This window comes from Mustela erminea, chromosome 12 (assembly GCF_009829155.1).
Source record: "Mustela erminea isolate mMusErm1 chromosome 12, mMusErm1.Pri, whole genome shotgun sequence".
Taxonomy (NCBI): Eukaryota; Metazoa; Chordata; class Mammalia; order Carnivora; family Mustelidae; genus Mustela; species Mustela erminea.
Window position 1 is genome coordinate 5,594,415 of NC_045625.1, and position 13,292 is coordinate 5,607,706.

Below are 13,292 nucleotides of genomic sequence, written 5' to 3' on the forward strand. Positions count from 1 at the left end.
CCTGAGGCCCAGGGAGCTAGTCGGTGACTTGGAACTTGGGGTTTCTGATAACGGTGCCATGCCCCCTCCACCATGCAGCCCCCCAGGCTTCCTCGTAGGAACGCAGGCCTCCACTGTCCAGTGCATTCCCCAAAACCCCTGTCACATCCCCTTGCCGCACGTGGCACATGCAAAAACCCATTCAGAAGGCCCATACCCTATCCAAATCCTACCCACAGCCCGCCTCCCCCCACCAACCTCCCAAGGACACCCACCGGCTGCCCATCCTTGAACCACGTGATCTCAGGGGCTGGAAAGCCATTCGCGTCACACTCCAAAGTCAAGGACTGCCCGGCCATGCCTGACACATTGGCCCTCCGCCCGTCCTCGCGGATGCTAGGGGGCACTTGGGAGCAAAGAGAAGCAGAGAAGCTGTCCCCACCCCGGAGGGTCACGGCTACCCAGATCCCATCTGGGCCACTCTCCCTGGCCTGGACGGGGAGACTGCCCTTCCCCAGATTCTGGGGTCCCACCCCAGTTTCTGATCTGGCCACCAGGATCGACGTGGACCTGGGAGTGCCGCAGAGCCCCCCCTGGGACCCGCACGCCCCGGCTGTTCCCAGGTACTGTGCCACTTTCTCTGATATTCAGCTCTGCAAGGTGCTGGGGCCCCCAGACCCATCTGGTTCTCCTTCTAACCTGTTGCTACGGTTACCTGGGAGGGACCCCGGAGTCGTCATCTCTGAAGGTGGGGCCTGGGTCTATCTTTGTACCAAACCTCCCAGGCAAGTCATCACAGAGCAAGCCAGGGCGGCTCAGAGCCCTGGGGAGCTGGCGCCGCCCTACCTGGGCATCCTGGGGCACCCCTGGCAAGTACATAGAAGTCATGCCCTGCTCTGGGGTCCCGGCTTACCGTAGACCACCAGCTTGGCTCTCCTGGACGTGGAGCCTGCCTCATTGGTGGCCTGGCACTCATAGTCTCCGCTGTCAGCGGGAGAAACTGAGGCCAGAAACAGGGAGCCTTCCTCCAGTACCTCCAGGTCCGGCCGGCCACGCAGGGGCTCCAAGGACGGGCCCTTCCGCCACGTGACGTGTGGCTTGGGTGTCCCTGGCAGGGCACATGGAGTCATCAGCATGAGCGCTCCCCCCTCTGCACCCACATTCCCGCCCCCCTCCCTTGTGCAAACATCACTGACCCTCCGGTGGTGACTCCAAGCGCCTCCTCGCCCCTAGCCTGGCAGGAGTACCCACGTGCCCACTGCCTCCCACCCCGTGCTGCAGGTCCACTGGTCTCCCGGGGCTCTGAGGGCCACAGGCAAGGGGCCAGAGCCCTCTTCCTGGCTCCCTTGTCAAAGAGGTCCCATCATCTGGAATCATACCCCTAGCCCCGTGAGCTGGCCCACACTACTTTCTGCCAGTCAGCCCCAACTTTCTACTGAGCACATGATGCTTTTACTTAGATTTCTTTTGCCTACCACCTGTCTCCCAACAAAGGCCAGGATCTTCCCTCTGATTCCCTGACCCCACCCTGCAAGCCCCACAGCAGGCGCGAACTGAATGCGCAAGCCCGCTGAATGCGCGAGCCCGCTGTACTCAGCATCTGTCCAGTCTGTGCTGGAAAGGGGAGGCTCCAGTGCCGCTGGGCTGCTCGTCCCTCCACAGGCATGGGGCTTGGCACTGCCAGCCACCCCGCAGTCCCACTGTGAGCGCCACAACCGCCCCGGACTCCCTTCTTGGACACAACTCACTGCCCAAGGTCCCTCTTTGCCACCAGGCAGAGATGGCCTGGCACACGGAGGACTGGGAACACACGGCCACCCCCCTGGGGCCGGGCACACAGTGGGGTCCTCAGATTGGTGTTGGGAGATGACCCAGCCTCCCAAGGGCCACACACGTCCCCGCCCTATGGACCTACTGGACGATGTCAAGACAAAGCACTCTGAGCGCCGGGCCCTCCTTCCTTCACTGGAGCCACATAGGAAGGGGACATTCCCCAAACGCCAAGGACAGCGCCCTCACACCTCCATCACCCCCCTCCCTCTTGGCCAATGCTGGTCATCGGGACCCACAGTGTGGGCGAAGCCACATGGGCTAATGCCACGCCCCACCCCAGACACAAGCCCCCCAAACACTCCTCCAACCTCAGCCACGGGGAAGAAGGGGTGCGCCACCCCATTTGGGCTAGTTTCTGATCTAGGGTGGCCAGCAGGACGTGGCACACCCCGGGCATCCCAGGTTTCGCCCCCTTCCGGACAGTCCCCAGGCCCTCCACCCCCGACCCTGGCCACTGTGCTTCCCGTTCTGGGACTCTGCCCACCACCAGGAGGGGAGGGGTCCTGTCACCCACTCTGTGCCCACCCGTGAGCCTGCTGGAACCTCCTGCCACAGGGGCCTTGCTCCCCACAGCGGGCACACACAGGTGAGCACACACACGGCACATGTACACCACGCCACCTGCGTAAACACCAGTCCACACACACGCTGCAGCCCCCAGGCCACACGCGCCACAACATGTGCTCACACATATGTACACACCAGACACACACAAGCCCCCCTCACACACATACACCACACACATCACAACATATACATATGCATACATACCCGCCACATGCGCAACACACACACGCAACACACACAAACGCACACCACCCCACACGCATAAACACCACATGCCACCAACACATACACATATATACACACCAGACACACATACACCTCACACACCACACACACCCCACACCACACACACACACACTCTACCACACACACACCACACACATATACACCACACATCACACGCACAAACACACACACTCCACAACACACAATGCTCCCCCCAGCTCCTCAGCCCTTCTGAAGCGGCCGACCCCACCCCCATCCTCCCGCCATGCCAGGTCCCAGGACTTCAGAGCTGCTCTCCTGGAGGGACACTGAGTTTTGAACCCTGGAACTTGTTTTTAAAAATGCAAAACATCTAACCCGTCAATGAGCTCTAACCACAGAGCTGCCCCATAGCTCTGCCCGGGGAAGATTCCAGGGGACTCCGAACTGTCGGTGACAATCACTCACCTCACCTCCCCACTCCTGTTTCACGGGGGCCTAGAGAGGAGCAGTGGTGTGACCCACATCCCCAGCCAGGCAGCGGCCGGGCTCCTGGCCTTCCTGTCCCGCCCCCCAAGGAGCAGGCAGGTCCTGTCACCCACCGCTGGTACCAGGGCTTCTGCATTCCGAGCACTGGGCGCGGAACCTTCTCCTTAGCCCTCTGAGCCCAAGGTGGCACGGCTGGTGAGTGCCAGCGCCCAACCCTGCCCACCAGGCAACGACCGGCTTGAAAGGGAGAAGGCCAAGGGCACCTGGGGGGCAGGTGCTGTTTATCAGAGGGGGCTTGGGTTATGCTGATTCAGCTGATGTCGGGCCCAGAGGACGGGCCGCTGACTGACCAGAGAGGATGAGGGGCACGAGGGGCAGAAGGGCCACTGGCTGGGTCCTCCACCCCCACCCATGCCCCCACCTCCCAGGACTGCGGATCGCGGCTTGCTGTTCCCAGAGACAGGCACAAGGTGGCGCCCTGGCTGAGAGTGGGCTGTCGGGCCTCCAGGTGGGCGGGTCTCAGAGAGGAGTCCAGGAGGTTCCGGAGCTGCTCCCACCCAGCCCTGCTTCCTACCTGCCCCTCCCTGGGGCCTGTTCCAGGGACTTCCCTGGGCTCCTGGCACCAGAAGTGATGCAGGGACTAGAACCAGATCTCCTGACTCCTTCTAGACTTCTTGTAAGCAGCCTCGGACCCAGATCCCCATCCAACACATCCCCCTGAGCCTCTACAGTGTGCCAGGCATGGTGCCGGGACCCAAAACTCCTGCTGTTCCCCTGACCCCTCCCAGCTGTCCTGTGGGGGGGTCTGGAATGGCCCCACTGTACAGATGAGAAAATAGAGGCTCCGTCAAAAGGTACGAACTGCCCCATGGTATCTGGCCTAGAGGGGCCAAAGCGGAGCTCAGCATGGGATGGCTGACCACAGAGGTGGCTATCTTGGCCCCACAACTGTGCTGCTGCTCCCAAGGGGCCCCCAAAGGGCCAGTCTGCCCCCGAGCCACGTGAATCCATCCTCTGCAGCGGCCTCCGAGCCCCAATCCCAAGACCCTTGGGCCGTCCTTGCCTGGGCTGTAGCATTCCCTAGAGAAGCTGGGGCTTAAGGGACCCTTTGGGCAGGGTCAAACCTGCACCACATATCGTGAGTCACCTCCTGGCTGGGTGACCTCTGACAACTTGCTTACACCCTCTGGGCCTAGATGGCCCCTAGTCAAAAGAAAAAAAAAAAAAGCCAATGCGAATACCCACCCTACGAAGTTGTCAATAGGATAAAAGTCCTGGCACAGTGCCGGGCTGAAAGTTTGGACCCCCTAACCCTCCGTAACCCATGGGCACTGCCTCCAACGTGTGACCCAGGGCGCTGACATGGAAGGGGTGCTCCTTCCCAGCCCAACCCCCCGGGGCCCCGCATCACCTCTGGCCGGGCACGGCAGGCTGGCATTCTCTCCGGCCGCTCTCTCCAGCAGGCCGCTGCTCTCATCGGCCTCCCAGTGCGGCGGCTCTGCGGAGAGACGGCGTGACCCTACTTACCCCGGGGCCGGTGGAGAGGGCGTCCCATCCACAACCCAGCCTGGCATAAGGCCCTCAGCTTCCTGGCCGCTGGTGCAGACCTGCCTCCCACCAGGTGGCCCATGGGTGGCCCACGGAGAAGCCACCAGGGTCCCCCAAGACTCTAGGGCTTGGAAGGTGGAGCCTGGCATCGCCCTGCCCTCCGTGCCCCTCCAGCTGCCACTCCCCGGTTTAATTTCAAAATAGTGAGGGGCTCCTAGGTGGTTCAGTCGTTGGAGCGTCTGACTCTTGAACTCAGCGCACGTTGTGAACTCAGGATCGTGGGATCGAGCCCCGCACCAGGCTGTGCACCCGGCATGAGTCTGCTGCTCCCGCCCACTCTGCTCCTCACACCTCCCTCTCTTAAATAAATAGAATCTTTGTTTATTTTTTAAAAGATTTTATTTATTTGAGAGAGAGAGAGAGAGAGCACGCGTGCACATAAGCAGAGGAAAGGGCAGAGGGAAAGGGAGAAGCAGGCTCCTCGCGGAGCAGGGAGCCCGATGCAGGACTCGATCCCAGAACCTGAGATCAGGACCTGAGCCGACGGCAGACGCTCCACCGACGGAGCCACCCAGGCGCCCCATAAATAAAACCACTGATCCAGACCTCTCCGGCTCCAGGCACCTCCCACACTTTCTCTCACTGACTCCTCGCATATAATCAGGCCCATTTTCCAAGGGAGAAAACCGAGGGCCACAGAGTGGAAATAACCAGCCTACAGTTCTCCAGCGGGAAAGTGGAAGAAGCCGAACCTTGGCCCTGGCACCTTCTGTCCACACCAGTGGACAGGGTACCCACGAGCCTCCCTCACGAGGGACAACGCCGCCACCTCGGGGCACTGGAGGCTGGGAAGAAGGCAGGGGTCACGCATCTCAGAAGCCCTGGCTGCTGTGGGGGGAGGCAGGAGCGGTGAGTTCTGGGGTTCGGGGGACACTCACCCAGCACCCGGAGCTCCAGCTCCCAGGCATCCAGGCCGGCGCTGTTGGAGGCCTCACAGCGGTACACCCCGGCGTCAGAGGTCTGGATGGCGGAGAAGTGGACGGAGCCCGCGGGCCCCCCACCCTGCAGGGTCACCCCGTCCTTGGACCAGTTCAGCCGCGGCTCTGGGCTGCCCTCAGCCACACAGTTCAGGTCCAGAATCTCTCCTGCCAGCACCTTCAGGACCCGCGGGCCCAGCTGCACCTGAGGGGGCACTGACATGGCCCCGGGGAGGGGTGTCAGGTCATGGAGCCCCCAGGTGGGGGTCATAGAGCCCAGACCCCCAAGGAGGGCCTGCCTGCCCTCCCTCCTGGGTATCACCAACCAGCACAAATCATCCCGGGGCTTGGTCTAAGGCTGACCATTCCTCATCCTGTCAGGAAAGGACAGCAGGACACCCCATGTGGACCCCCCAAAGTGAACAGTCTGGCCTTTCACCTGAACACATGTTTTCTCATCACAAAATCACTCCTCCGTGCTCCGCGGCTCCCCCCACCTCCCCCACCCCCCCCCAGCCCTTCCCACCTCTCCCCACCCCCCTATGCCCTCCCTCCCCCGGGCTGGGGAAGATGTGGGTGCTCACTTCTACCACATTCACATCTCCTCCGTCGCATTTGGTCTTTCCTACAGGAAGGTGATACCATGCCCATTTGGCAGATGGAAAAAACTGAGGCTTAGAAGGGCTGTGTGATTAACCAGAGCCGCCCACCCCTTCAGCTGATAGGAGCTGGAGCCTGCCTGGCTCTGGGGGACCAGGCCCCCCTGGGCCTCTGTGTCCTGGAGCAGGAGGGTGTACACACCCCGCCCACCCCCACGCCTGCCGAAAACAATAGCAGCTTCCTCTGTGCTGCACGCCCCCTTATGACAACCATGGGATGGGCATTCCTGTGGGCCCCCCTTCACGAAGGAGGAAACCAAGGCTCAGAGAGGCCTAGGGCCCAACCAAGGTCACACAGCCCGGCGGTGGTAGAGGCAGGATTCAAATCCGGTCCTCCCAGCTCTGAGGCCCTACATGTCACCCAGCCCCCCCGCTGCCATGTCGCTTAGATGTTCATGCAAACCCACAGCAAACCTTTGAGCCCTCGCCCTCTCTGAGCCTCGACGCTTCCACCTGGGAAATGGGATGCTAGCTTAGATCAGGGGACAAATTTTCTCGAAAGGGCAAGAGAGTAAATCTTTCACACGGGCCAGATGGTCTGTCTCTCAGTTACTCAACTGGCCATTGTGGCACCAAAGCAGCCCCCCAGACCACACGTACACAAGTGTGTCAGGCCGTACCCCAAGAGGGCTGGTTGTATGGACACTGAAACCTGAACCTTGTGTAATTTTCACGCGTCACACAGTATTATCTGGGGTTTTCTTTTTCCCAATCACTTAAAAATGCGGACGGCGTTCTTCACTGGTGGGCCACGTGAAAACAGGAAATGGGGCAGATGGGGCCCAAGGGCCGGAGTTGGCTGACCCCGTCTTCAGTCATTCCCTGGGGCTTTTGGAGATGACAAGCTCCCTGGCTCTTTTTGGTGGAGCGACTCCGTGGCTAGTCTCTGTGGATGGGACCTGGACCCCCACGGACATGTCCACTGCTGGGGTCCCAGCCGAGCCAGGAACCAGAACCCCCTCCTGTCTTCTAAGCCCCCACCGACCTAGGCCTGCCCTGGACCCTGCCGTCTGTTCTCAGGGCATCCCGAGCACAGGAGTAGGGAGCAAGGGGAAGGAGAGAGACAGGGCTGGAGGAAGGCAGGATGCAGGGGAGGGGAGGAAGCCCCGGAGGGCTCCCACGAAGAGGTGACAGGGCCCAGCCTGCAGAGAGGGAAGAGCACGGAGAAGGCCTGAGAAAGACAGAGGGAAAGGTGGGGCCACGGGTGAAACCCAGGGGACCAGCAGAGCCCTACCTTGCACCTCGAGGTCGTAGCGCTGAGAGGCAGACCCGGCAGGGTTGCTGGCCGTGCATCTGTAGAGGCCGCTGTCACTGACCTGGGCCTGGGCCAGACGCAGGGAGCCTGATGGGAGGAGGCGATGCCTGCCGGAGTGAGGGGCACTGGTGAGTCCACAACCAACCCCACCCCCGTGGGAAGGACCTCCAGACCCAACTTGGAACTAGCCACCTACCCCTGGGAGCCTGCCAGGACTGAGGCTGTGTCTACCCCCAAGCTTCAGTCTCCCCCCACCCACCACCTGCCTCTACTTCCAGGCCAGGGCCAGGTCCCACCCCAACTGGTCTAAGACCTAATGAGTACTGGACTAGGAATCCACAGCTTGGGGCCTGGTCCATAGTCCAAACTTTCCTCACTGAGTAAATCAAGTCCCTTTCCCTCTTGGGGCCTCCATTTCCTTATCTGCAAAATGGGCACACCAGGAAGGCCTGCGTCTCGGGCTGGTGAGCGGATTCCATGTGGGTTCAGCCCAGGGCCTGGCACAGGGTCACCAGTAACTCGCCCTCTTCTACTGCACGCCCTGCCCTCAGGCAGGGGATGAGGCCCCCTTTGCCCGCCCTTCCCACGGCTTGCAGGGAGAAGCTGCCAGCCCAGAGACTCCCTGTGCCTAAGTGCCAGGGCCGGCCAGACTCGGAAGCCAGTGCTCTTTGGTGCCCTGTGGCCCAGCACGGTGCTGTGGAGGGAGCTGTGGAGGCTGCCCGTCATGGCCCTCCCCATCTGGCCCACCTTGTTCAAGGCACCTGGCCCCTATCCCAAAGGGATCGGGGGCCCCCAGCCAGACTCCTGCAGCTGGGCTGGACCCCAGGGGGCCCCAGCAGACATGATGTCACCGGCCCACATGTGCTGGCTCTGTGAAGCCCCTGTCCCCACAAATCAAAGAGGGCAGCTGCAGCCACTAGCCTCAGCTGGCCCCAAATGCAAGCGGCCAGCATGAGGGAGGGGGACCCCAAAGGCCAGCCCTGCAGACTGTGCTCCCAGGATACAGCTGAGCTCTAAAGCCCCATAGGTCTGGGCCGCCCCCTCCCCCTTCTGCTGAGCCTTGGTTTCCTCCTCGGCAACACGGAGGTGACAAGAGTCCCCATGTCCCAGGCATCTGTGAATCAAGTGCTGGGCATGTGTTTCTCAAACAGGTCAGTGTCACCGGCAACAGACTCTCTAGGCAACCCCAGGCTATCTACTTTGGCCATGCTGGGCCTCTGTCTCCCCATCTGTGAGATGGGGTAATAATCGCTCCGCTCAGCGGCCCCTCCTAGAGCATCCAGCAGGCATGTGGCGCAAGTTCTCTGAGGACAGCTGTAAGTGACACGTGGTGGGGTGGCCTCAGCCCAGAGCCCAGGCACTGGGTCAGAACACTGGGTCAGTCCAACCTTATTTGGCCACATGCTTGCTATGGGAGGTTGATCTAGACATTTAACCTCCCTGTGTCCCCAATGTCTCATTCTGGAAACTAGAGACAGCAGTGGCGCTTATCCCTCCTGGGGTCATCGGAAGAACAGAATGGCCTAACGCGCACTACACTGCTCAGAACAGAAAGATACTGAGCAAAGGGCAGCGGTTACCATGGTGATGACGGCACAGGCACAAACAATACACAATACAGTTCTGCAGTGTTTAAAACGTTCACATAACTGGCTTCATGTGTATGTGTGTTTGGGGGGGGTCCACTCATTTTTCACTGCTGTATAGTATTCCCACGTGATTCTACCATAATTCATGAACTGGTTTCCTTTGGTGGACATTAAATATTTAGATTTTTTTCTTTACTATCTTTCTCCCTCTCTCCCTTCTTTCTCTCTCTCTCTTCCACCACCAGAGCTCTGTGCACACTGCTGTGTGTCCTGTAGGCACGGGCACAGGAGTCCTGGACCACAGCTCATATACCATCCACTCTCCTTGGCACAGACCGCCTCCCTGATGGCTCGTAGGGCTCAGCTTCTCCTCAGACTCTCATCAGACTCTCCTGGCCCCACCCTGAGACTCTGATGGCAGTGCCCCTACCTGGGTACCAGATGGGAGCAAGGCTTTGACAACAGGTGTCCCCGCATGAACTACCACCTGCCTCTTTCAGGCTGACCTAGGGTCAAGGTCTCTGTCTCCCTAAGACTCCGTGTCCTCATCTGGAGTTACAGGAGCTGGTGGACGGGACGTGACATGAAGCCTATGGATGTGGGGCAGAGCCAGGGCTCAGTCAACAACCAGCTGAGCTGCCCTGAGCTGGTTGCTTCACCTGTCAAAAGGGAGGAAAAACATTTCGGTCCCACGTCATCCCAGTAACGGGGGAATGCTTCCTCCACCTGGCATCACTTTCTTGGCTTGGTTTTTCTTACAATTGTTGTCTGTTTGGTTTCTTTAATTAATGTTGACATCCACCAAACAAGGACCAGATCATTCTGAGAATGGAGTGTAGCCTCAGTCACACTGGCGGCAGGGACACGGTTCCCTCCCTCCCCCGCCTCACTGCAAACCTCCGCTGGCAAAATGGGGACAGCGCAGCTCAGGGGAAAGAGATCTGGGGTGGGGACTGCAGTTCAGGATCTGAGGTCTGGTCCTGCTACAGACACGCTGTGCAACCTCAGGCAGCCGGACGATGTCTCTGAACCCTGACTCTTTCATCTCTGAAGAGGCAGCTCTGGATTCCTTTATTCAAAAGTTGCCTTCTAGCTCTGAGAACTTTAGAGACCACAGAGCTCTTTGCTGGCTCGCTCCCTATCTCTCTCCCTGCCTCAACAAGACCTTAAAAGGATAGGAAGTAGGTAAAATCTTAAAAAAAAAAAAAAAAAAAAAAGTGGGGGTGTGCCTGGTGGCTCAGTGGGTTAAAGCCTCTGCCTTCGGCTCAGGTCATGATCTCAGGGTCCTGGGATCAAGCCCCACATCGGGCTCTCTGCTCAGCAGGGAGCCTGCTTCCTTCTCTCTCTCTGCCTGCTTCTCTGCCTACTTGTGATCTCTCTCTCTGTCAAATAAATAATTAAAATCTTTTAAAACATTTTTTAAAAGGATAGGAAGCAGAAGCTTCCGGAAAAAGATAATCAAAGAAAAGTCTGAAAGCGGAAAATCCCCCATAGTGAAGGTAGGCAGCTTGTCTTTCTTGGGACCAGCCCCAGGTCAGTGCCCAGAAAGGGAATGCTGCTTGCTTTATCACGAACGAAAATGGAACACAGCGAGAATCCATCTTACAGATGGACAAGCTGAGTCCTAACACAGGCCAACGGACCCAGTGCCGGCCCCGTGCAGCCTGAGTCTGCCGCCACTGACAAAATGGTCCTATCACCGCCTTGTTTCAAAGCCCTCTGTGGCTGTCCACTGCTGGCTTCCCCAAACCCAAGCACAGTATCCTGGCCTCTGTGGACCAGTCCCCCACCCCCACCCCTGCGGGACGACCGTTCTGTCTACCTGGGGCACCCCTCCACCTCCTGCGCACCCAAATTACACCAGCTCAGCCTTCAATTACTCAGACATCACCTCCTCCAGGAAGGTCTCCTGCCTTGACGCTTCAAGGCCGGTAGGGGCAGCCCATGGACTCCCACGGCTGCCTGTCCTTCCCCCGCCCCGCGGGCTTGTGACCCAGCTCTCCGTCCCCTTTCTCAGAGGCTCTGCAGCTCTGGCAGCGGGAGCCTGGGGGTGGGGCCAGGGAGAGGTGGGAGGAAATGAGGAGAACACGGCCGCTGTGCGCATGTGTGCACGTGGCGCGATAAGCAGCAGCCCCTCCATCGTGGCAGAGCGGCCAGATGGCTCCCCGAAGCACCCGGATGAGAGCAGGGGAATTTCCTCTTTATGACATGTCCTGGGCCCGAGTTATCACTGCTGGCTGCCCCTGCAGGCTTCACACCGACACACAGATCGGGGCTCAGATCTGGCAGCGGCCCACCTACTCTGCCCAGTCCCTCTGGTTCTTGGAGTTCCAAGGGGGGGACCTACCTACCCAGGGAGACCAAAGGGCACCAGACAGAAAGTGCTCGGGATCAAGCCAAGAGCTGGGAGCTGGGCTACACCATCAGCCTCGTGCCAGCACACTCAAGCTCACCTGTCCAGCTCCCTCGCGTTCTCTGGGGCTCACAGAAGAGAAGCCACCCCTGTCTTGGGCAATGCCCTGCGTCTGGTTACAAGACCCTGGAGCCATTACACCATTCATCTCACTTGGGATCACCTGTTGACACTGACACTTCCGTAAGTGGAGGGGCCAGGGTCCTGCCCTGTCCCCAGCCCTTAAGGCAGGCCCTGACCCACAGTAGGTGCTTAATAAATGCATGGCAAATCCCAGGTGCCCATGCACACACCCTGCCCTCCCCCCTTCACTCATACTGTGTCCCATCCCCTCCAAACTGGTCTTAAGGACACTCTCCGGCCCTCCAGATCCCCTTCAAGGCCACACATGCCCCAGCTCCTCCAGCAAGCCCTCCCTGATGCACGCCCTGCTCTGAGTTGCGTGGAGTTCAGCTCAGCTACCTGCTCATTTGTTCCCTCGCTGGACAAAGAGCCGAGGGGTTCCGGGTGGGCCGGCCGCTGCAGGGGTGGGGAAAATGCTCCCGTCTTCGGGCTGCTCAGAGTCCAGGCGGCTTGTCTACGCCCCGACCCTCTGGCCGCGTCCCCTATTGCTCACCCTGCTGCCCCCATTTCTAAAGGGCCTGCTGCCGCCCTTCCAAGCTCACTGCATGAGCCCAAAGCCCTCAGGAGAAGGATCGGTGGCTGTCCAACAAACAGCACCCCTCAAGGTCACCCGCCAGAGGGCCAGTCCTCACCCACGTGTGCCCACCACGTGCCTGGGGGGGCACAGCTCCAGTCGGCCCGCACCGTCTCCCACCAATGACCACTCTGACCCTCATCTCCGTGCTGGGGTCACGCCACAGAACCTTGTAAGGAAGCCCCAGATGGAAAAACCAGTCTAGAGAATTTAGGTAGAGGGGCCTGATACCCACAAAAGGACCAAACATGACCTAGGTGAGAGTGGGAGGAGGCGCCATCCCCATGAGTCCGAGGAACAGCGCAGCAACGCCAGCACAGAGGGCTGGCAATGATTGAGCGCCTCCTGTGTGCCATGCACGTCTCAGCACCTCCTACGCCCACTCTTGCTCAGAACTCCCAACGGCCGGAGCTGCAAGGCAGACAGAGCCTACCGGGAGCACCCTCTTCTGCAGAGAACAAACTGAGTCCAAACAGAGAGATGAGGGCACCCCAGAGGGTCAGGGCAGCACGCAGACTTGACCTTTGGATGCTGCAACCATGCTCCCAACCATCAAGGTACTCCTAGTGTTTGCTTCTGAAGTTCGTTGCACTTGACTGTTCTCCAGAAAGAGAGCTGTCGGCTATAGGCTAATGAGACCCCGGCTCAGAGCTGCTAGGCCAGGAGGCAGCACGAGCTGTGCGCATCTGTCAAGGCGAAGACCCCAGAGGGGGGCAGTCGCTCTTCTCTGGGACCACCAGAACCCGGCTGCAGCTCGACAGTCCACTCCACTCAGGGCTATCCGCGGGATGCCCCCTCCACTCGCTGTCCCCTCCCCGCCAGCTTCCCCCCACCCCCCGGATGCGTCTGGATTGGCCCTGAGCGGGACCTTGGCCCGCTGCCCCCGGGAGCTGGAGCCCGAGCCAGGAGCGCTCACAGCTGTCCCAACCACACCTCAGAGCCACAAACAAACACTGTTGCCTGGAAACCCCACCTCGCCCCAGCATCCCGGCGCGGAATCGTGGGACAAGAGCCACGAAGAGTTCTCTGGCCACCATCCTCTGCCCAACCCTTTCATTTCTCAGATGGGAAGACTGAGGCCC

General features: G+C 59.9%; 1 protein-coding gene across 2 annotated transcripts in view; it reads right to left on the reverse strand.

Annotated features, from left to right (window-relative positions):
• HMCN2 (hemicentin 2) overlaps nt 1-13,292 on the reverse strand; it is a 144,508-nt gene that overhangs the window by 71,632 nt on the left and 59,584 nt on the right. For both annotated transcript variants that reach the window (XM_032308268.1, XM_032308266.1), the window contains exons 23-27: nt 7,491-7,618; nt 5,559-5,813; nt 4,484-4,570; nt 893-1,087; nt 255-385 (exon numbers count right to left, since the gene is read on the reverse strand). In XM_032308268.1, coding sequence (XP_032164159.1) covers nt 255-385; nt 893-1,087; nt 4,484-4,570; nt 5,559-5,813; nt 7,491-7,618 — 796 coding nt within the window. The remainder of the gene's footprint in view (nt 1-254; nt 386-892; nt 1,088-4,483; nt 4,571-5,558; nt 5,814-7,490; nt 7,619-13,292) is intronic.